A 22,680-nucleotide genomic window follows, 5' to 3' on the forward strand; every position below is an offset into this window, starting at 1 on the left:
TTTTTTTTTTTGGTAAATCAGCAGCTCACACACAAGACACAACATGTACGAGTACAGCCCAAAGAGTCAGCAAGCAAAATACAATGCAAGAGAGATAAAACAAAAATGCCCCACAATTACTTATTAATGGAAAGTATACAAAGGAATTGACGAAAAAATAAAATGATGTGATAATATTATCAATTTTGTCTGCAAGATCAGTCCATCTTCCTCAAATTGAGAGCTTAGTGTAACTCTGCACATTACAATGGTTTTATTGTTAAGAAATAATTGTTTCACGAGGTCAGGAAATTAAGGGCTACCAGAAAATGTGTGAGCGTGTGCGTGAGAGAGAGGGAGGGGTGAAAACTTTCTGTGATCCAGAAAAGATGAACTTGGAAAATAGACAACCATTCCTGATATTTCTAGTATTTTATCAGTGTAATGATTCAATTAACTGAATTTTACACCGACTTTCCATTTGACAAAAAAATTCATAACTTATAATCAACCTTCCATGACTTGCTCTTGCATTATAAACGTTGACAGAGAAGTGATACTGTTGGTTAGATTTCTTTTGTTTCCCTCTTCTATGGCCTTCTGTCTTCATGCTCTGCATTACGTACTCTTCACTGAAATTAGTTTGTTAGGCCCATCATACTTTGAAGAAATCATATATTATGTTAGGATTACACCACACATCTTGTCTAAATTCTGGCGCATTAAAACATGAATACAAACTCAGGTAGCTCCATGTTTGTTTTACACAAGGCCTTGCTGCACATATACTGCCACAGCTCAAGATCGTAATATTTCTACCATTTTAACGGCAGGCCCATGTATTATGGATAGCGATGCACTTTGATGAGACAATTTTGGCATGAAAGATGCAAATCAAGAGAACAAGATGCAGTTATATTGAACTGCAAGAAGGTCTTAAACCTGAACCATTGTCCTCCTCATTCCTGAGATGGATCTCTGCAATTCCACATCCCCTTCCAATTGCACCCAATGCTCTATGCTTTCTCCGAAGGTTCAACTGCTTAAGAGGAAAATGAAGCTTTAAGCAATAACAACAAAAGATTACAAAGCAAAAATTGCAAGAGTACAACATCATCTTGATTTCTAACAATACTATACCACATACATTGGCATTTGTACTTCTACTGTAAAGATGTCAAAAGTATTACTTAATAAATAAAAAATAAGTTTTTAAAGGTGGCTGCAGTATGCAGGCGGTTAAGAAACCGCATAGTGCACATATGTTATGCAGAGACATATTATTATATAGTAAATATAATAATAGTAACATTTTTATAAATAATAGCATTATTAATAGTAATAATATCTAGGAATTAGTGTTTACTACTTAGGACTTAATTTTTAGTAGTTTTATCATAGCATAGTTAATGTACTTAATATACACATATCAATCCCTTTTGAAACTCATATTCAACTCAACTATTTGAGCTTGCATAGGAGTGGCCAAATATGCGGTCCGATAATGCTACAACGCCCACACATATGGTCACATAAATGATAGTTATGCTGCATATGCAGCCACACAATGCTAATCCTGTTGCATATATGTTCAAAAAATATTAAATGAACCAACTTGTCCATCCCATATATGGCCTGATCTTATATGGTAGCTGCATTTAGAGTATGCAGTGCAATCAACACAAACAGAGTTTGAAAAATCGAACTGCTGCACATAGCTACCTATACCATAGAACATACTATGTGCTGTACGACCGCATATCGACAAACCATGAGTAGACAAAGGGTATGCCATAGCACATACCATGCTGGTACATGATTAGTATGCCCACTACTTCAAACCTTGATGACAATCTGATGTAACAATCTGTATAATTGTGTAAATTTGTCATGATAACAATTAAGAAAACTTGGATTGTCAGACTAATTGCAAAGAGCTATTTCAGAGTGATTTAACATGGTAGCCTTACTAATTTCTCGGCGAATTGATATGGTCTTATGTACTTGAGTGATCTTGATCTATCTTTAATTATTCGCAAGAATCAAGCTTTAGGGCCTCCTTAGATGAATGAATGGATTATTTGTGGAGGGAGTCCATGAGTAGGAATACATTGAGGAGGAATTGAAGGGTTGAGGGAAGGTTGTAGAAACTCTCAATCTAAAAACACAAAAAAGGATAAGAGATTTGAATAAAAAAATGTTTTAACTTATTCCTATAATTTACGTTCACTATGTTCTGCAACCCCTCTGCCATATCTCCCAATCTTCTCAAATTCCCCACCCATGTATCAACTGCTTGTTAACTTCCTCTCATGCTGGGAAGTTATGCATGAATAATCTGTTTGTGCTTCCAAAGATGCCCTTGAAGTTATAAATAAAGTGGCGAGCACAGATACAGAGACAAGTTCTGATTTCTCTTAACCATTAATATCAATAAGAGAAATGTAAGCATATTACACCATAACAGCAGACAAAAAGGGACAGGTCTGCCAGGGTTGGGGGGTGGAGAAATCTCATGAAGAAAATATTAAACTATATTAAAAGGGCTGTAGATGTACCATTAGGTTCAATCTATTTAGTCTTGATCAAGAATTTCCAGTGCAGGTATGCTTCGAAACCGAGCTCCTAATCGCAGATCAGATGGTTTGTTTATTGTTCCAGCTCCTGATCTTTGCCGCTTACATGAAAACCCTTGACCAGATACTGAATCAAATAAACTTCCCATATTCATTTTTGCCTGTTTCTTCTTATCAGATACCTCTTGCAAGAAACTGTCCAAATGTCAGCACAAAATAATTACGTTCCCACAGTAACCATAATTGCCTACTAGAAATAAAAACTAAATACCGGATAAAATGGAGAATTGCAGTAATATTTATAGATTGAGGAGTTGATCAATAGATTACTTGTGACCACTTTTAAATATCCAAAAAAAAATCAACATTAATATAGACATCAAGTAAGTCATAATCGCTGAATGCTTGAAATAAAGAGCGCATAATGGATGATCCAATCACTAATAAGTTAACACTTATACATGCAACAGCACATTTCTTCATTTTGTATAGAGGATGAAACACCTTACTGATATTATCTTTCAGTAATAACTCAAACTTTTTTTCCTCGTGTGTACTGTCTCATTCTTTTCCTCTTGTGAAATCACACTTGGATATGTGTATAAATCTCTCACGTCCAAGTCCATGAAATATTAAAAAGGAGTATATGTTGTACCTGGGAGCCTACAATCTTACCACTAATAGTAAGAGGATATAATCCACTTGGCTATGCCTCTTGATGATTTTTTTGTTCAGCCATTTGCTATGAAAAACTCAAAACATTTGTGCATCAACGAGGTTTTATATAATAAGATATTAAAGAATATAAACCAACAATAAATTAATTAAGGTCATAAGATTCTAAAATCATTGACCTCCGCATTCAAGTTCGAAGACTCATATAATGGCAGCAAGTTGTCACAAATATCAGAAATGTATGCAGTTGTAAGTGCCAAGTACAAAAGGTTTACCGTTCCCGAATTATTTTGAAGGCTTCTTTTGTCGCATAAGGTAATCCTGTCTTTGGATCACGATACCTGCAATACCAGATAACAACTCAAACTGTATGGAAAGTAACAGCTAAGAAGCTGCATATAACATCCTCAGTTCTGTTTCATTTTTTGCAAATAATTTAAGCAAAAAGGATCCAACCACAAGAGCTAAATTCTATGTCACAAACCATCAGGACAGGACCATCTTACTTACAAAATTGCCTATCAAAGATCTCAATTTTAATCCGGTGTGCAAGAGAGTTACTGGATGGATGTTTTTTATATTTACTTATTCTCACAGACCTGAAAACTACTATGCATTTTAAATATCCAAGTTTCACATGAGGATGAAACCGGTAGACATCATTCATACCATAACCAACAAGCCTCGTACCAAATATTTGATTCCAATAGTGTTGCTCATAAGGAATATTATATCCTCTCTTATGAGTTGAACCCTGTATAGCCTTAATAGATGAGGCAGCCTCCAACCACAAGTCAGGAATGCACTCAAAAGGTATTATCCCAAAAGTGCTGATCAGCACGAGAAGGCGCACAAAATATGTACCAGGACAGTGCTTTACCAACACATGACAATGGCATGATAATGGCTTTGTGCAAGTATCTGGCTTGCTGCTGTGCAAAGCATGCCAAGCATTATCACAAAATAGCATGGTACTTCCAATTCCCTTGCCAGGCTGGCAGACCAGCAGCAAGTGGTCTTCAATGCTTATGTTCCTCACTGATGGTATTATATCTCCTGAATTTATCTGCTCACAGTACTATAGAACTTAACAAAAAAATCGCAATTTCTAGTCATTGAATAAGCAGACAATTCCATAATTGAGGTAATGCATCTTTTGAAATGTCACTAAAACCATGATGTAAATAACAAAAAAAGGAAAAAAAACATTGAGAACGGGAAAAGACAATGGCAAAAGCAACAAGCTTGATATAGTAAAAAAGGTACTACAATAGTAAAAATTTAAATAAAGAAGCCACAAAATGCAAGCAGGATAGCAAATCTATAGATCTTGCATGCAACTAAACCACCACAATTCCCACATAACAAAATCTGCACTTATATTCTACCTACCCAAGCATACATTGTAAGCAAGAAAAGCATTTTATCTATAACCTTTGCATATAAAATTGGTACTGTCATCCTACTTGGTCCATCCTACTCGGTCCACTCTCATCTTATTCAGTCCGCTAGAGCAATGCTACAGTCTCAGAAAAATCACTCACCTGTCTTGTACCATTCACTTCACTTAACTATGTAGCATAATTCATGGTGCTAATTCAAAGGGAGAAATGGAAATACAACACGCCAGCTGAGTGACATTTTCAGTTACGCTAAGTTACTAAAGCATTTTTGTATACTATAATATCTCATAAGTTGACCAGCGGCCCACATTTTGAGCCCATGGCTTAAGAGTTTCTAATGTGACCTGCCAGTCTTGGCCAATTTGAAACCATCAAAGGGGAGACTTGGATGAGTCCTTTTATCTCTTACTCCTTTATGTGTCTAACAACCTTAGGAAATTAGAGAAACAATTTGTTACTTGTCATCGGAAAAAACAGATCAAATCATCAGCAGGTATCCTATTCTGGAAAAGGAAAAGAAAAAAAAAATAATTGGGCCAAAGAGTCCCTATTCTGGAGTTTTTCCCACATCAACATTTCAAAACTGTTATGGCCAAATAAATAATTAACCAACTCCTAACCATATTACATGCTGTAATTAAACCTAGTACTTATATAATTTGGAAATAACAAAATAATAATTTCCCTAATAGCTAATAAGGAAAAATAAAAGAATATGTCTACTAATAATAGTAAAACGAAGATTTACACTCAGAAAAAGAGAAGTGGTATAAATTACACAAATCAAATTGTCTATTTTTCCCTCTCCTGTGTCCTATTCAAAAAATATTTGTAGTAGTTGAGAATTGTTTGGTCCCCTCTATAATTTATCTTGTGTTCCTTTTTCCATCTTTCCTATTTTTAAAGCTTAGATATCTCAAATTTCCTCTTCCTAGCCAGGCTTTCATCTGGCTAGGGTGGCACAATTTTTTCTACTTTTCTAAAACAGTAAAAAATGGTGTTATTTTGTTGTAGCGGACCTTCAATGGAAATGTTAGTTGATAACTCATCCTAGCTAGGCTTTCAATATAGTAGGAATGGGAAAATTTTTCTTTTTCTTTTCTAAAGCAACAAAAATGGTGTTATTTTGTAGTACTGGAACTTCACCAAAACTGTTATTTAATAACTCATCCGAGCTGGGCCTTTGGTCTGGCTAGGATGGTGCATTTTTTCAAAGCAGCAAGTTTGGTCCAAGCTTTCAGTTATGGTGCTAAATTGTTATAACAAATCCCCATCAAAATTGTTATTGACTATAGAATGTTTATAGTAGTTATTATTTGTCTCAAGACATAATATATCATTTTTTATATTAAATGATTGCTATTTAATGATATCACGATGGAAAATAATTGCCAATGGTGCCAAAAAAATGTTGCTTGGTGGATAAAAATATTTTTTATTAGCCCAGTATCTTCTAAAGGAAAATTTGATGAGCCAAATTTAAATTTTGAAAAGAAATAATATTTTATTTAAATAGGTACAAGTAAAAGTAATAGCCATTATTTATGTTATAATGGAATGTGATAATGCCATATAACATGCAATGCGGGACTGAACTGCTTGCATCATATTAAGTAGCTTGAATTTTGCATATTTAATGTTCTTTAATTGCCGGCTTTAGAGTGAAATCATTAGAGTGTTTAAAAGTTCAATAATAGCCAGGTCATATTATAAGACCTTTAAGTCCATTATTTAAGAAATCCAAAAGGAGTAAATTTTGGTAAATTAAAGGATCGATCACTATTCATGTTACTATCGTATGAATAGGGATGCTAACCTGTGGGTTGTTGAGAGTCAATAATAAGTTTATTTTGCAAACTTTTTGAGGGATTTGTTTCTATCCTTGTACCAGAAGGACTAAAATTTGTTGACTTGTGGTCAAGCTTGAGAGTCTTTATAAAGTGGGCCGAGTAAAAGACTTAGCTGGTTTCCTTATAGTGAATGGAATTAAAGATTTGAGGCCAGGTTTGGCCCTCTTGTTTCCTGACTCTCTCTTCTCTTCTCCTCCTCTATTTTCTGCCACTTATTCTTCTCCTGTCTCTTAATCTTCTCCTTTATTTCATAAATCTGCTGTTTATCCCTGCTTTCTTTAAGGCTTTGAATAGACCATGTTGCTATCTACAGATTTTTGTGTGCATTATTTGATCTAATCTGATTACAGATTTATATTTGATTGTCTTAGAGAGATCTAGATGGTGATTTGGTTCATCTTTGCATATACAGGACACCCTAAACAGACATTCTCTGAACAACCATTGTTTGAGCTTTCAAGTTTTCTTATTGAGTATCCCTCATCTCAGAACCTGGATAGCAAGCAATAAGGTCCTTCATAATACTAATCCTTTGCCTTAAGGTCCACCATCATATGGAGGCAGCCCTAACCCCTTGCTATCCTACATCAACTTCGTATTAGAGCTAAAGGGCCCTGCTCCATTCTTCTAGTCTTTTCTTGATTCCTTTCTATGTTCTTCGTTCTTTCCCCTTTCATTATGTTACTAAATGAGGAGTCGAGTTTCAGATTTGATGATCTTCACATGCAAAATATGAGAAAAGATCTTGTGCCACATGGATGATAGGTTGGCATCTATCAATAATGCTGTGACGTCAATGACTGCAACACTACAAAAATTTGCAGCGGCTTTAGGTGTTGAACAGCTCTTTAAGGATGAATTACAAATCAAAAGTCAGAAGAAAGAAGAAGCTAAAGAAACACTTCATGAAGGGCTTACAATCAAAGCTTCTTTATATGAAGAGTATATGAACAAAGTTCCATCATACAAAGATACTGCAATAGAAGGCCCGTTGATTGAGAATGCTATAAATGATGATCTATTAGGTATTTTGAAGTAGAAGATCATAATGATGAAGATTTATATAATGAGCACTCATGGCGAGATCAAGTCGCAACCCTAAAGGCGATGATAGAGATCAAGTAAAACCATTCTTGATTGATTTGTTGGGTTCTACGAAAATCGCCATCAAATGGATGATCCAAGCCTTGTTTCTTGTAAAACAACAAGCACCAAAACAACCAACAAATGATTTGATTGCAAGAGAACTTTATGTGGACTTTCATCATCCAATCATAAAGATTCGATGGAGGAACAAGGTTCTAGAAAAAGATCTCGGGGATGAGATCCACATTGAGGAAGCAGATGATGCAGGACTGATTTGCATCACGTTCAATAGCCTGAATTTTGCTGATTTAAAGTTCTTTAACTGTGGGTTTTAGATTGAAATCATTAGGGGGTTTTTTCATACAATAATAGCCAATCAAGGTTGTAACATAAGATCTTTAAATCCATAACTGTAGGAGCTACAAAAGGAGTCAATTTAGGTAACTTAAATGGTTGGTTACAGTTCCCATTACTGCAGCATGAATAATGATGCTACAGTACCTGTGGGTTGTTGAGAGGTAGTTTGTTTTGGAAACTTTTTGAGGAATTTGTTTCTGTCTTTGTATAGATTCCTAAGAGGACTAAAATTTGTTAACTTGTTGGTCAAGTTTGAGAGTTTCTATAAAGTAGATTGAGTAAAAGCAATGTATGCGGGCTTTTTTTTATTGTGGATGGAATTGAAGATTTAAGGCCACATTTGGCCCTCTTGTTTCCTCCCTCTTCTCCTCTTCTCCTCCTCTCTCTATTTTCTGCCACTTATTCTTCTCTTCTCTCTCCTAATCTTCTTCTTCTTTATTTCATAAATCTAATGTATATCCCTGCTTCTTTTGGGCTTTGAATGGATCATATTGCTGTCTACAAATTTTTTTGTGCCATATTTGATATAATCTGATTACAGAAGTATTATCCCACTTAACCTTCAGGAGTAGGCAACGAACAAGACTGCTAATGGTTCAAAGTCTTGGTCTCATGTCAGGTAGGTGCTTCTGCAATCGGAGTAATCAGAGAAGTAGCTTGGATTTGATCGACCACAGGTAGAGGGCAGCGAGAATGGAAATTCGACTCAATGGGAAAAGAGACGGATTGAAAGCACCCTCAAGGGAACTTATGTGTCATTAAAAGCAGCCTGAACTTTTCTTTATTCATAAGGCTCAATCGACTATTTGGGCTTGGCCCTATACCATGTAGAGAATGTCCCCTTACAGCACAGCTTGGTCGGTTAAATTTATATTTCAGAGTAGAGTCGGACAGCCGCTTCTCTGAAAGCATGGTTCTTGCCTCCCTCTCTCCTCCCTCCTTGGAGCTCATCCATTTGTTGGATGAACCCTTGCTCTCCTTTTGGAGCTCATATATTCTTTCCAACAAGTACTTCAAAAAGTCCTCCAAAGAAATATCAATACCTAGAGTACCTAAAATATCCGAAACAGGCTCTTTTCGTTGTTTTTCACATCCGATATCAAAGAGAACACATATTTGATTGTCTAAGAGAGCTCTAGAATATCATTTAGTTCATTTTCCTAGATATTGGACATCCTAAATAGGCATTCTTCCAAACAACCATTCCCCCATATTTCAAGCTTTTCTTTTTGTGCATCCTCATCTCAGAACCCGAACAACAGCCAATAAGTGCCTTCATAACACTAATCCTTTGCCTCAAGATCCACCATTATATGGAGGCAACCCTAAAACCCTTACCGTCCTACATCAACATGTTATATCAACCATTATTTTAAACCTTGTTTTAGTCCAGTTGCTTGGAATAAAAGGCAAGGCTTTGGTAAGGGTCTCATTCAATTTTGAATTTGTGACTTCGTTCTTTCCAATCTTCAACTACTTCTTGATTATTGGGATGTTTTGGTGGGTTAACTACAATAATCATTAATATACAAATAAAAATATAAAAAATTACTTAAACACCCCATCAACTTAGGGCCAATTTTACTTAGTACCGCTTGAGTTAAAAAGTTTCAAAGTGGTCCCCGAAGTTAGTTAAGCAGTTCAATATGGTCCCAAGCTCCATCCGGCATCCAATGCCGTTAAAATGCCGTCACAAAAGACAATTTTGCTCTCATTAGAACGATTTATTTATCAAAAAATGTTCTCTCTTATCTTCTTCTCATCCCTCCTTACTCCCACCACTTCCTCTTTCAACACCTACTACTCCTCTTCTCTAAACCCTGCCACCGTTCTCATCCCTTCTCTCTAACCTGGTCCCTCACGAGCCCTATCCACTCCTACCACTCCTCTTTCAACACATCCTCCTCCTCTCTAGACCCCGCCGCCATCCTCATCCCTCCTCCCAATCTAATCGACTCCTAAGCCCTACCCATCCCCATCCACTCTCACCACCTCTTCCTCTTCCAACACATCCTCCACTCTAAATCCTATCGTCCTCATCCCTCTTCGCAATCTAACCTAGTCCCAAACCCCACCCACTCTCACCACCTCTTCTTCTTCCAACACGCCGTCCTCGTTCTCTCTAAACCCTGTTGTTGTCCTCATCCTTCCTATCCATCTAACCTAGTCCATAGTCCCACCCGAGCCCCACCCACTTCTACCACCTCCTCTTCTAACATGTCCTCCTCTCTAAATCCTGTTGCCATCCTCATCCCTCTCTCCATCTAACTTGGTCCTGAGCCTCACCCATTCTCACCAACTCCTCTTCCGACAACTCTTCTTCCTCTCTAAACCCCGCCACTGTCCTCATCCCTTCTCTCCATCTAAACCAGCCCTCACAAAGGTATTTTAGTTCTAAAAGTCTAACATGACCATAACATGATGGAATTGCATAAGCCCAGGTTATTGAAGATGGACAATGGGACCACAATGAACCACTTAACTAACTTGAAGGACAACTTTAAAAAAATTTAAATTCGACACGTACTAAGTGAAATTGGCCTTAAGTTGAAAGGGTGTCTAAGTAATTTTTCCGAAAAAATATTGATCAATATCAAGATTTTTAATAATTATGTTTCCGTTAAAATAAATCCCCAATGAAATCATCATTGAGCGTGATAACGGTTATAACAACCATTATTTTCCTCAAAAAATAATTTTAAATTTCAAATACTAAAATAATCACTATTATAATGATTATTCTAATAGTGTTATAATGGAAAATAAGGGCAATAAAAAAAATAATGACATTATGTTTCTAATCACTATTCACTTGAATATTTTTTTGAACCATGCAATCTTTTTGAAGGCAAAATTGATACAACAAATCTGAATTTTGAAAAGAAATATATTTTATTTGAAAAAATAGTATAAATGAAAATAGCAATCATCATTTGTATTATAATGAATAATGCCAAATAACGCGTAATAATGGTTGTTATCTTTCTCCTGACTATTATATAACATAACTAATGGAGCTCAAAATTATTATAACAGCCATTATTACATTTTAATGGTCATTAGACTTGTGTCCTAATATAAAAGCCATTGATCAATGGCTAACTAAGCAATTGTATATATTTATTCAATATATGAAAAATTATTCAGTTTCCAATGGCACTATTGTACTATAATTTCTGCCCTCTAAGATAAATGTTATTGAATATTTCAACGTAAATAATTGCCTACCATATCTAATAATCTAACCCTTAGATGGACTGTGATGGCCTTCATTAGCCATTATAAAGAAAAAATTAGATAATCACAATAAATTTATTTATGCATGCCTCTTCATTTTTAGAACTAGAATGCCAAATCTTGATTCTTTCATGTGGTTTTGTCATCTTAAATTTACAAGACAATTTAGTTTGAAGAGATTGGTTTCTTTTCTATGGCTTGGAGAAACAGGATTCGCTATTTCAACTCATGAGCAGCATAAACTGGCATTTGCCTACCCATCATGCTACAGTTGAGTCAATAATAACATTATATGAATCAATAACAAAAAGTGGTATTAAGAGCTTGAGAATCTTACATTTTTTTAATCTTATATTTATATCGTACCATCAAAACTCAATTATCTGTTGGTAAAATAATAAGTTGGACAATTTTTTTTATATATACATCAAACTAAATATAATAATAGATGAGGAGACTATCAAATTTAAAATATAAAATATTTTAATAATTTGATATGTTTTTAGTTGGTACATCCAAAGCACATGCCATCCAACTAGTATTTGGAAACAATTACGATCACAAGGCTACAAGTTTACTGAAGCAAGTAAATAACAATGAGTTAGCATGCAAGTGGAATAAGAATAGCTAGACATGCTTGCTGGCAACATTTTATGTATGGTGTTAAAGAGGCTTACTTGGCAGGCAATCCAGTAACCACGCAGAAGGACTTCTCAGGATCTGAAAAAATGGCCAAAGTAAAGCCAGAATTAAGAACCACACAAAAGAGAAACACTGTTAGCATAAGTATGTTGGCAAGGTATTAGCAGATTAACTTTTTGTAAATTATATAAACTTAGGGTGATGATTTTTCTCTCACAAATATGCATAGGGTGTGTGTGAAGATTTTATATATCCATTTGTATCTTGCATAGAATGCATTTGATGTAAATCATGAATGATGGCTATATCTCCTTTAAAATCTGAGGAACAATCTCAGAAACACAAGTACTGACAGCAAATGCAAATGTGTAGAGAAAAGCCTCAAATTAAATTCCTATGAACTATTTACAGCAAAAAGTAAGACAGGGGAACAACATTTAAAAAGAGCAACGAGGTTTTAAACAGATGAGTCGAATGGGAGTTTGATAGTACTAATTGTTTATGAATCTCGTTCGTGTACTTTAGATCTGAAGCGAGATGTCAATTTAGAAATAGAACGGAGTCAAGATATGAGTATATGACTAAAGTAGTAGGAAAGAAGTGTTAAAGTAAAGAAAAATGGAATTTGGCACTGGTAACAGTTAATGGTAGGTCCTGGGCACAGTATATCCAAAGTTCTGCACTGTACGGGATAAATACCAGGACCAAAAAGACTCATCCCTTGCTGCAGCGAAGACCTGAAGCTCAGACAATGTAATATTTATAGGCACAACAAAGATAAGCTCATAATATAAATCCTTAAAATTTCTAAGATATGAACAGATTGGGAAGGAAGATAATTGGTTGTCTGTGATCATAAGTTGTCCTCCTCCTTTCCTGCATGGACCAAATTAAGACAGCTTCTTACATCATGTCAAGTTACCATATAGTGCTGACTATATCTCCATTTTAAAGAGCAACTTGCAGGCTTTTTCATCCTCTCATATCAAAGGCAACAGTAATCTTAAGAATTATAGTTACAGAATCTAAATTTCACAGCTGCTCATAGAACATGCTCAAGAAAATTTTATATCCACTTAAACTTCTTGGAGGTGCTAACATTTTGACTCCGAGCTTCATCTTGATTTAAGTACCACCTTTATTTGCTCTTCCCAACTGTAGCCAAGACACCCATCATGTCTAGCCTTCCACCTTCGAGAATATGAAATGGGAATTTTGTAACTTTTTAGTCTATCTAGGATTTTGTTTCTAGTAGACAAAGAGATTTATGAAGAGGCCGATTAAACAGCATAGATTTTGTAATAGGTACTCAAACAGGAGAGAGAAAGAGAGTGTGAATAGAGCAAAAATCAAGAATTCTCAAGATACAGTGAATATATAATAAATAGTCATAGCTAGCAAAAAATGTATTTCTACAGTTTATGCAAAACAAAAGCATAATGCTTGTTGGTTGTGGCCATGATCATTTGAGTGCAATTCACCATGACAAACTACATTACGTTTGGTCAAAAATGAAGCACAAGAAGGGATTAGACCTCAATGAATAGTCATGGCGATCCAATATTTCACCTCTAAAAGCCCGACCAAAATGACAACCACATTCTTGAAGAAAGAGCACTTGGCATTGTTGGAGAATCTAAGTATTTTAATCTTTGTCAACATCAAGAATGCCGTAGAGTCGCTGAAAAAAAGTTGTTTATTAAGGATATCCATATGAAGCATGGAAACGTGGAAATATAGGGCATTACTTGAAATGGAGTGGTTCGCAAAATTATAAGCATAATCAATGATATAGTCGTGTTATCATGACTATCTAGCACCAATTCCATCATGTAAGCAGTAGCTCAATTTCTTCTTCCCATTAGCATCCAGTTGCTAGGTCTTCACTGCATCATTTTGCATGCTTCAGTTCAAAACGACCTTCTCCCTGCAATTCATCCCCAACCCAAAGTACACTCACCTTCCCATGATTAAGCACTAGGAAGATAAAGCAAACCTATATGAAATGCAGCATTCTTGGAATAGCAAAAGATAAATTAAGCCAAAAATAATCCCAAGAAAGAAGGAAAAGATCGAACAGGGAAGAAACACAACAATATTTGATAATTTTGCACTCTAAAGCTTTGTTTAATATAAGTAGTATTAGATACACCATATGTGAAGTATAAACAGTCAAAACAGAAAAAATGAAAGGCTGACTGTCTGTGGCCATGAAAGTGGCAATAAAGAGAATTTTCCAGTATACTTACATGGCACTGATGCTGTACAAATCTCTGATTGGAATTGCAATCCTTTGCTAAATTCTAGATACGAGTTACCTAAAAAGCGTAGATATTATACAAAACATTTAGATTTTTTATAATTATCTCTTGTGCTCAAAGAAAAATATGTCAAGCTGAACCTCATACTCTATCTGAAAGAACAACAATCGGAATTAAACAACAGAAATGCCACTTATACTGCTGGCTTATCACAAAAGAAGAAATTTTTTGGAAAGAGGACTTGCCATCTCTAGAAGTAAATCGTATCTGAGGACCATTATAAACTGCTTTATGCACAATGGCTCTTTTCTTGACTTCTTCTTCTCTTGCTAACACACGCTCCAAATTTCTCAAGTTCATAATTTCTGAAATTTTCTGTAAGTTGTCAATGACATTTTATCCCAAAGCCTCCCACTGCCAAACTAAGCCCCCACCAATTTATCACTGGCACTTGAATATTGTAATACAAACCTGTTTGAGCCGCTTCTAAAAGCATTTCTTCTTGTGTCATCCGTTTTTCTTCTCCCTCCTTTTTCCTTTTTATCGGCTGCAGATTTTATTGGAGTCATGTACATATACATGCACACACACAGAAAAAAGGTTGAGATTACAACTTTCAAATCAGCAACTCTTAAGTTGAGCCTTTCCCTCAACATAGTCAATATTGACACAAGAAACTCAATAGCTTATTAGATTGTACATACTATAAGCCAAAGTTTGCCATCTCAGTACCAAACCCCGTACAAGTACCATCCTGGTATAGTGTTGATACACATGATACGGGGGTCGGTTTGGCATGTCGACACTCAGTACGCCCCCCCATACCGCATATCTATTTGGTACCAGTATGGTGCGGTATGCACGGTACTGACCGATATGGCTTACCATGTAAGCCTCTGCCATATATTACTGCAAGCAATGAGAAAGAGAGCCCTAGGAAGAGAAGAATACCCTTAAGCAAAGCAGATATCCATATGTCAGTTTGCTGCGAGGCATTCAAAGTATGGAAGTCAACAAGTATGTTTGGTAAAACAGAAAAAGAAGATGCTTCCGCCCTAGGAAGAGCAGCCTACCTTAACCAAAGCAGATGTTCATGTATCGGCTTGCTGAGATACCTTCCTAGTTAGGAAGCCAACAAGTCTGTGTGATAAAATAGAGCGAGAAGGTGCACAGTGGCTAATTAATAATTAGCGTCTAACAAGTAGAAATTCCAATGAAATTTACTTGTTTTTCATTTTTCAAGTGTATCAAGTCTGCAGTATTATTACGAACAAACATCTTCCCACCAAAACAATGTATTTGCTAGTTTACACAATCAAAATGACAATATAGCATAGTTGAGGGTTCAGCTTTATTGATAGAAGTGCATTACATAAACCATACCAGATGCTTGATTCATTTAATAGATATCTGCATACGATGCATGTAGAAGAAATGGAGAACAAAAACACTAGCGATTTTTCTTATGGTCACATAGCATGTTTCTCGAGAACAGATTAATGGCACATACTTTTTCATAAGGAGTGTACAATTCTAAAATTCACATGAAAATATGAGTATAACCCATTAGAATGCAATTCAAATCCACGTAGTCATTCCACTGCCTATCAGTATAAAAAAAACACTAAATTGTACATGAACCATCCAATCTTCTAAAACCAACTAAAAATTACATGATCAAAATAATTATATCCTGTGAACTAATGTCAAAAACATCGGATCTTAACTCACTTGAGTACTATGAACTTAACTACTTTAGCACTCATATGGCATGTTTGCGCCTTCACAGTGAGAAAGAACCACAGGTAAGCGTATCTTAAATGATGATGGGAAGGAAAAAAAGGGAAACTCTGCTTGTTCAAAAAATGATTATCCTATAAATGCAAGACAATCACCTGCTGATAGAGTTTTCCAGTTTTAATCAGTACCTAATCCATGGAGGATATGTTATTGATATAAAAAGACATACTGCAGCGAGAGACATTAATATCAGATACCATTAACATAAAAAGGTAAAAGAACAATTGAAAGATCTGCTTATATATAGAAATGACAAAAACAAACAAGGGTTTAAGCACTATATGCATAACTGATTATTATCTGCTTCCAATTCAAAGAAAACAGAAGTATGCAAAGCATAAGGCTGCAAATGGGTCGGGTTGACCCGAGACCCGACCCGGTCCGACCCGCATAGACCCGACCCGACCCCGAATTTTAGGACCCGCGGGTCCGGGTCGGGTCCTAAAATTAGACCCGAATCATTTTCTGGGTCGGGTCTGGGTTTACCGAACGAACCCAACCCGACCCGAATGGACCCGAAAAGAGAAAGAGAGAGGAGGAAAAAGCAAAAGAGAGTTTTTTTTTTGTGTGGGTCGTGGCACTATTGGTCCGTCAGGATCCTCTCTCGGTCTATTACACTGTTGATACCTCTGGATCGTGTCTCGGTAGCTGGCTTTTCTTTTTTTTTTTCCTTTGGTTTTTTGGTTTCTGTTTTTTTTAAGTTTTACAGGGAGGAAGTGAGGGAACACCGAACTGAATATGGGTCATGTGCCAGTTTTCTGCAATGGAATTGGATTTTGGAAGAAGGTCTGGGATTTTTTTGGTCCTCGTGAGAGGGGAGCTGGGAGACACCAAGTTCCGTTCAATCAGTCATATGGACAAAAAATAGTGTGATATGAAATTTGGCTTGTAGACCGACTTAGTTAGTAAGTCGGGGTCATCTGTTCTGACTGGAGATCAATTGCAAGTCTTTCAAGTCATGGGTCACCAAGCACCTCATAATTATGATATGACCAAATTAGATTTGCCCAAATTCTTTCCCAAAAATACAAAAAAAATGGACCCGATTCGGACCCGAACCCGACCCGACTCAGACCCGGACCCGACCCGAACCCAACTCGGACCCGACCCGAACCCAACTCGGACCCGACCCGACCCGACCCGATCTTCAACCGGGTCGGGTCTGGGTCCAAAATTAAGACCCGAATAAAAAACCGGGTCGGATCGGGGTCACCCAGGATCCGACCCGACCCGACCCATTTGCACCCCTAGCAAAGCATGATTAGCAGGTGTCCCAAGAACAGAATCACCATTGCAAAAACTAACCTTCATGGACGCTTGCAATGCTGCACGTATGGCGTCTCTTTCTGCTTGCCTCACAATAACTGAAGTCCTAGTTGACTTCCTCACAACTCTCTCACCCTCCAACTCATCAGGAGCATCCTGATGTTCAGATGGGGTAGCCTTCTCTGATGATTTTTCACTTTTTGGGACTTTGTCTAGTTTTGAGAGAACCTTCTTTTTGTTTTTCTTTTTTGTCACTGGCTTTCCAGGAAATATTAACCTCTTTTTAATTGGTACCCTGCAAGAAAAGTATGATATCAATATCCATTATAAAATTATATATTCTCATTGACACATATCAGCTGGCTTAGCCACACCTGATTTCAGCTTCGTTTTCAGCTTCATCATCAGGATCAGGTTCCTGATCATAAGAATGAATAAAGAGGTCAAGGGACAGAAAAGAAAAAACAAGTCAACTGTATGGGTGTAGACGTGCATTTTAAGATCCTTAAAAGGAAGTGAAAGAAAAGAAATGGACACATATTGATTATTTGCCATAAAGCAAATGAATCAGTGGAAAGGAAAATGATAGGATCCTCACATCCTCATCAAAATCGCTATCAAACTCGTCAGCAGCCTCTGGCTCTTCTTCATAGTTAACATCATCCTCTTCCTGAAGAAGAATGAACGTTATGATATGTCAATTTACTTATTATTCAATAACAAGTTACAGTAACTGAAGGAGAGGTAAATCATGCAATTTGGCATATCTAGAATCTTGTTTGGCAAACAAGTAGTCATCATTCCAGGTATATGAAATTATGGAGGTGGTCAACATAAATTTTTTGCAATATCATGTGTAAAACCAATTTGAAGAGTAAAAATATGGGTTCTAATCAAGATGACACAACCAGTTTTGTTCTTTTAGATAATTCATGCTAAATAATCAAACTTTTTAAATATCACTATCTTTTGAAAGAGGTTACGGCAATCATAAGCCAAAGGATTTAATTACAGAATAAATTAAACTGAAATAAAATTTTAAGAAAGCAATAATTTGTCAGAAATATTAAGCATACCATCAATGAAAGCAGCAAATTTCTGATTTTCTCAGGGAATAAACTAATATCCGCTAAGCTTCTAGGAGGACAAATAACAAAGAATATACAATTGTTTATAACATCAGATGCACTGTACCTCTTTAAGAGCATCTTGATTCCAAAACACCTCATCCTGTTCAATTTCTTCATCCACCAACCTAGTCATTCTAAAGAAGATGCACAAGTCAGATTTTTACTGCCAAGAGGATACAAGGTAATTTAAATTGTTGATGACAGATCGCTTAATATATAAAAGCAACAAATACTTGAAAGCAGGTCAGATGACAAAAAGTGCATAAAAGAAAATACTGAACCAGACCTTCCATGCATACAGCAAGGATCCTCTACATTCTTTTTTATTTTCATTAATATAAGATCAGATAAGCAGAAATTTTGGGAGATCATCTACGAAAAGGAAAGCAAGTATAGCACTTACCAACAACATACAAGCATGCTCCATAAATAGAAAACATATTCCATCAAGATGACATCAGAGAATGCTATCATTTTTCCGTATCGATAAAAGAAAATTTCTAAGCAAACACAAAGAGAGAGTACAGATGGGTACTTCTACCTTTCTTTTATTTGCATACAAAGATAAACAAGAATACGCGTAGGAGGTGATCATCTACAACAAGCCAAGGCAGTTGCTCAGCAGTTTGGTCCAATATTGTTGAGATCAGGATGATATCATAAATCATCCAGGGACTTGGGGATTCAGTCGTGGATTGGATCTTGGATCAAAATACAGCTGGTGCCTCAAAAATGACATGGCAGCCATCATGTCCTTTTTTGAAACAATGAGCACAAATTAACACAGGCACTATCATTAGAAGTGCATATCTTACCCATTACATATATATGTATGTATATCAATGTCAAGCAAATCAATGGTAACAGTCATATCAACTATTTAACAAGTCTAATTATGAACTCGTGGAATTCTTACTTGACATTCATATTTGAAATCAACAATACCACAGGCTCTGCAGCATAGCCTGCCTCTAATGGCTTCCATCATTCAAGGTATGACTGCTTTTCATATGAACTCCTCAACATCCCCCAAAAACCAGGTACATGGATAATGAATGACTACATTAACACACCCTGATTGAATTTTAAGTCTTTGGCACAGATTCAACATGGACTAATCAATATGTTCAAACTCAATTTATGGTACTTCATCATCCCTCCATGGATGGTCAAAAAAAATGCTCTAGCAGATCCAGAAGAAATACAATAACTTGACATTTGCATTATATTTTAAAAATGGAACATTTAGCTTGTAAATGTTAAAGGCCTATAGAAAGCATCGTTTAGACTTCAAATAAGTAAAATATACTGTATGCAATTTCTACACGTGCTAAGAGTTGAATTGTTATTTATATAATTGAGGACCTACCAAAGGTAGCAAACAATGCAGTGGAAACGCACTCAAGCTCTTTCCAACTTCTTCATGCACAATTGCAAGCTATGATGTCTAAATTTTAGAAATTATAAGCTTTGAAAATATTACATTAAACTGACGAGCACAATGGAACAACTAATGAGTTTTTCCTAGAACTGAACCAAATGGATAGGCGACATTTTGTATGCAAAATTCTATCAAATTAATGTGCTTTTTCTGATATGGAGCAATACCTAATACAGCAAAAAAAGGAATATAAAAGAACCAGATAAACAGCAAATATCATCTATACTGAATATTAACCAACACAAACTATAAGAAACTTGCCAACAAAGATCCATGTGAGAACATTTCTAGCAAAACTTTCCAAACTTTCCATGAAAATCAATGTCAGAACCTTTCTTTTATCAACAAAATGACAGCCTATTGAATTTAGAGGTTAAAATAATGATAAATTAATTTATAGTCCACTCTGCATTTAGTATAACTATGCTTGTGAGTGCTCAAATCAGATAATTGCTTCAAATTAACCAAAGTGTGCAAGTAGCAATTTTCCCAAAGACAGTTCAGACTCAAAATTAAACAGCTGAAACGTAGCCTCCGCATTCGACCATAATATACTATTCTAAAGGCACCAAAACTCTTTGTTGTGTGTGTGTGTGTGTGTCTAAACTCCAAACTCAGTCTAGTTCTTGGCCGCATGGCATTTCGCGAAGGCACCACAGCTCAAACTTCGCCAAATTTCTTTACCACAGTGAATTACAAGTCGTGCTGTTGGTCTATCATCAGTCCACACACCAACAGCAAATGCACCTGCTTTCTATACCGCTCGCCTTCACATCTAATCGCCAAAATCTAGAATTACAATGTTCTGCAATTCTCACAGAGAATGAACGATAGTTGAGAAAACCAGAGTTCCACAGAACAGGATTCATCGGATGAAAAATCTTGATATCTTAGGGTTTCATAGATTCTCATGAGAAAGAAACCTAAAGGGAGGGAGGGAGGGAGGGAGGGAGGGAGCGAGGGAAGGGGAAAGGGGAAAGGCTACCTCTTTCCTCTGGTCAATCGAGCAGAACGATCGAGGACGACGGGGTCCTCTTCGGTGTCCGCCATGGCCGACGCCTTCTCTCCTCTCCACTCCTCGCTTCTTCTGCGTGGTCGCGCGATCGACGACGGAAGAAGACGGATCGAGAAAGTTCAGAGCTCTCTTCGATTGTTCCACCGCCAAATGGGCACGAGCGGCCGTGTGCTTTGGAAGCGGGCCGATCCGCTGCGCCGTTCGGTCTAGACTGCAACCCGGCCGGGTCCGGACCGGGGCACATCTGACCCAGAACCGATCTAATTTTCTTTCAGTTCAGGTGAGTTCCTATTTGAACCGGGACCTCTCTTTATAGTCTAAATATTTAAAATTTAATTTTATATTTCTGGATATCCATATCTCTTAATTAAAATTATCTAAAAAATAAAAATTAATACACAGATTAAAAAACCAGCAGGCACAATCCAAACCAAGTTTGTTTGAAGTGACAACTAGCATGTTGATATTTTTACCAAGGCTTTGGGTTGTGATCAGTTTTTTTATCTGCTATACAAGTTGAGTGTTATGGATCGACACACGCCAACTTGAGAGGGATATTACATTTACTAGAATTATGCACAATTTTGTCCTCCGTCCTCCTCCATCAATGAATCGAAACAAAATCCTTTTCATGGGTAACGATACTCTCTCCGTCCTCCTTGGACTCTACCTCATTCGTGAGGCGTCAACGGCCATCGTACTCGATGCGTCATGGTCGAACAAAGCTTTTGATGAAACCATGTAGATTGCTCTCTTTGTTCCATGCAGCGTTAGGGTTAGAGGAGATGCTTGTGCGACACCGGATCTTGGAATGTGCATCAACACACAATAAGTCCATGTCCATACATATATATAAAGATGTGTATCACTTATATTAATTTGTACAACAAATACGGGTATCGCTAAGTGAAGTCATGAATTGGACAAAACAAAAAATATGTATTAGCTACTTGGGATGTGTCCATCACTAGTTTAAACAAATTACTCCGGAAAAAAATGAAAAACATGTATTAGCAACTTAGAATATGTGGATCAATCGCATGAACAAATATACATCTTAGAAAAATAAAATATGCATTTAAGACTTCTAATATGCAAAGTTGTAAATGCATAGAAAACCTAGTAGGGTTTATGTGAGGATCCATGTGGGCATGTATTTAGTCTCGCATCAGTTGTTCGCTGGGTAAGTTGTTATAAATGATATCAAAGCGGACCCAACCCATAAGCTATGTGGACTAGAAAACACTGCAGCACAGATCTATTGAGGCTGACCACGAGCCGATTGTAGTGCTTGTGATTAGATTTGAATAGATTTGAACCCTTAGTCAGATGAAGAGATCAAGGCTTAAATGGGGAGAGTATGCGAGGACCCATGCAAGCGTGTATTTAGTCTCACGTTGATTATTCGCTAGATAGATCTTGGGTTGTTACAGTTTGATCATAGAAAATTATCCAACATGTGGGACTCTCTTAGAATGATCTTTTAAAATAGTGGAGCGTATCTTTTTGATATGTTCATTAAGTATATTTGGCTTTCTATCAGGCGCAAGTCTAGGATGTGAAGGTTCCAAAACTGGTTCAAAAATTTTGGTGGAAAATCTGCAGGTCGGTAAGCAAGCATAACTTGACTGGGATTTAATGATGGTGGTGGTGATATGGGCGATCTGGTGCAAGTGAAACTTGAGAGCCCCAGGTTTACATTTGTTGTAGCCTGCATTCTTCTTCCTAAGGTCGTGCGAGGAAGAAGCTGCTTATTTGCTTGTCTGCCCGCCCTTCAATTTCAGCAACTAATAGGATGCCGGATTCAAATTTATCCTACCAAGGTTGAGGAGAAAGGATTGGTATGTATTTGGATGAAGGGGGATCGTTTGCGCTCGGCTTTTGTTTTCCCCTACAAGAATGCTTTCATGAGAGCATCTAAGAGATATGTTCATAAACTAGCACATACATATAGCTCTCAAT

General features: G+C 36.7%; 1 protein-coding gene across 3 annotated transcripts; it reads right to left on the reverse strand.

The window, feature by feature from the left end:
- Window positions 1-369: 369 nt before the first annotated feature.
- SWC2 (DNA binding protein SWC2) lies at window positions 370-20,880 on the reverse strand. 3 transcript variants are annotated; one of them, XM_088706647.2, is made up of 12 exons: window positions 20,689-20,880; window positions 18,327-18,396; window positions 17,731-17,802; window positions 17,507-17,550; window positions 17,172-17,427; window positions 14,538-14,613; window positions 14,312-14,431; window positions 14,055-14,123; window positions 11,841-11,883; window positions 3,506-3,571; window positions 2,538-2,750; window positions 370-1,021 (listed from the first exon to the last, which is right to left on the reverse strand). In XM_088706647.2, the coding sequence occupies exons 1-11, from the start codon at window positions 20,751-20,753 to the stop codon at window positions 2,555-2,557; spliced, it is 1,077 nt and encodes a 358-aa protein (XP_088562773.1). In that variant the 5' UTR covers window positions 20,754-20,880; the 3' UTR covers window positions 370-1,021; window positions 2,538-2,554. The 3 variants fall into 3 exon arrangements, with proteins under 3 accessions (XP_088562773.1, XP_008808819.1, XP_088562774.1); XM_008810597.6 differs by having other exon boundaries at window positions 370-1,018; window positions 20,689-20,878; XM_088706648.2 differs by lacking the exon at window positions 20,689-20,880 and adding an exon at window positions 18,804-18,948 and having other exon boundaries at window positions 370-1,018.
- Between the last annotated feature and the right edge of the window lie 1,800 nt (window positions 20,881-22,680).

This window comes from Phoenix dactylifera, chromosome 11, assembly GCF_051530095.1.
Source record: "Phoenix dactylifera cultivar Ajwa chromosome 11, Ajwa_hap1_PhDact_Kaust_v1.1, whole genome shotgun sequence".
In the NCBI taxonomy this organism is placed as follows: Eukaryota; Viridiplantae; Streptophyta; class Magnoliopsida; order Arecales; family Arecaceae; genus Phoenix; species Phoenix dactylifera.

What these genes read in the sequence shown, in the direction of transcription:
- SWC2 (XM_088706647.2), bottom strand. Translation starts at nt 20,753, where the DNA reads ATGGCGGACACCGAAGAGGACCCCGTCGTCCTCGATCGTTCTGCTCGA. An exon ending in TTGTACAGCATCAGTGCCAT is followed by an intron (nt 11,884 to 14,054) that starts GTAAGTATACTG and finishes CCATTTTTTCAG; the next exon opens with ATCCTGAGAAGTCCTTCTGC. An exon ending in TTCAAAATAATTCGGGAACG is followed by an intron (nt 2,751 to 3,505) that starts GTAAACCTTTTG and finishes ACATTTGGACAG; the next exon opens with TTTCTTGCAAGAGGTATCTG.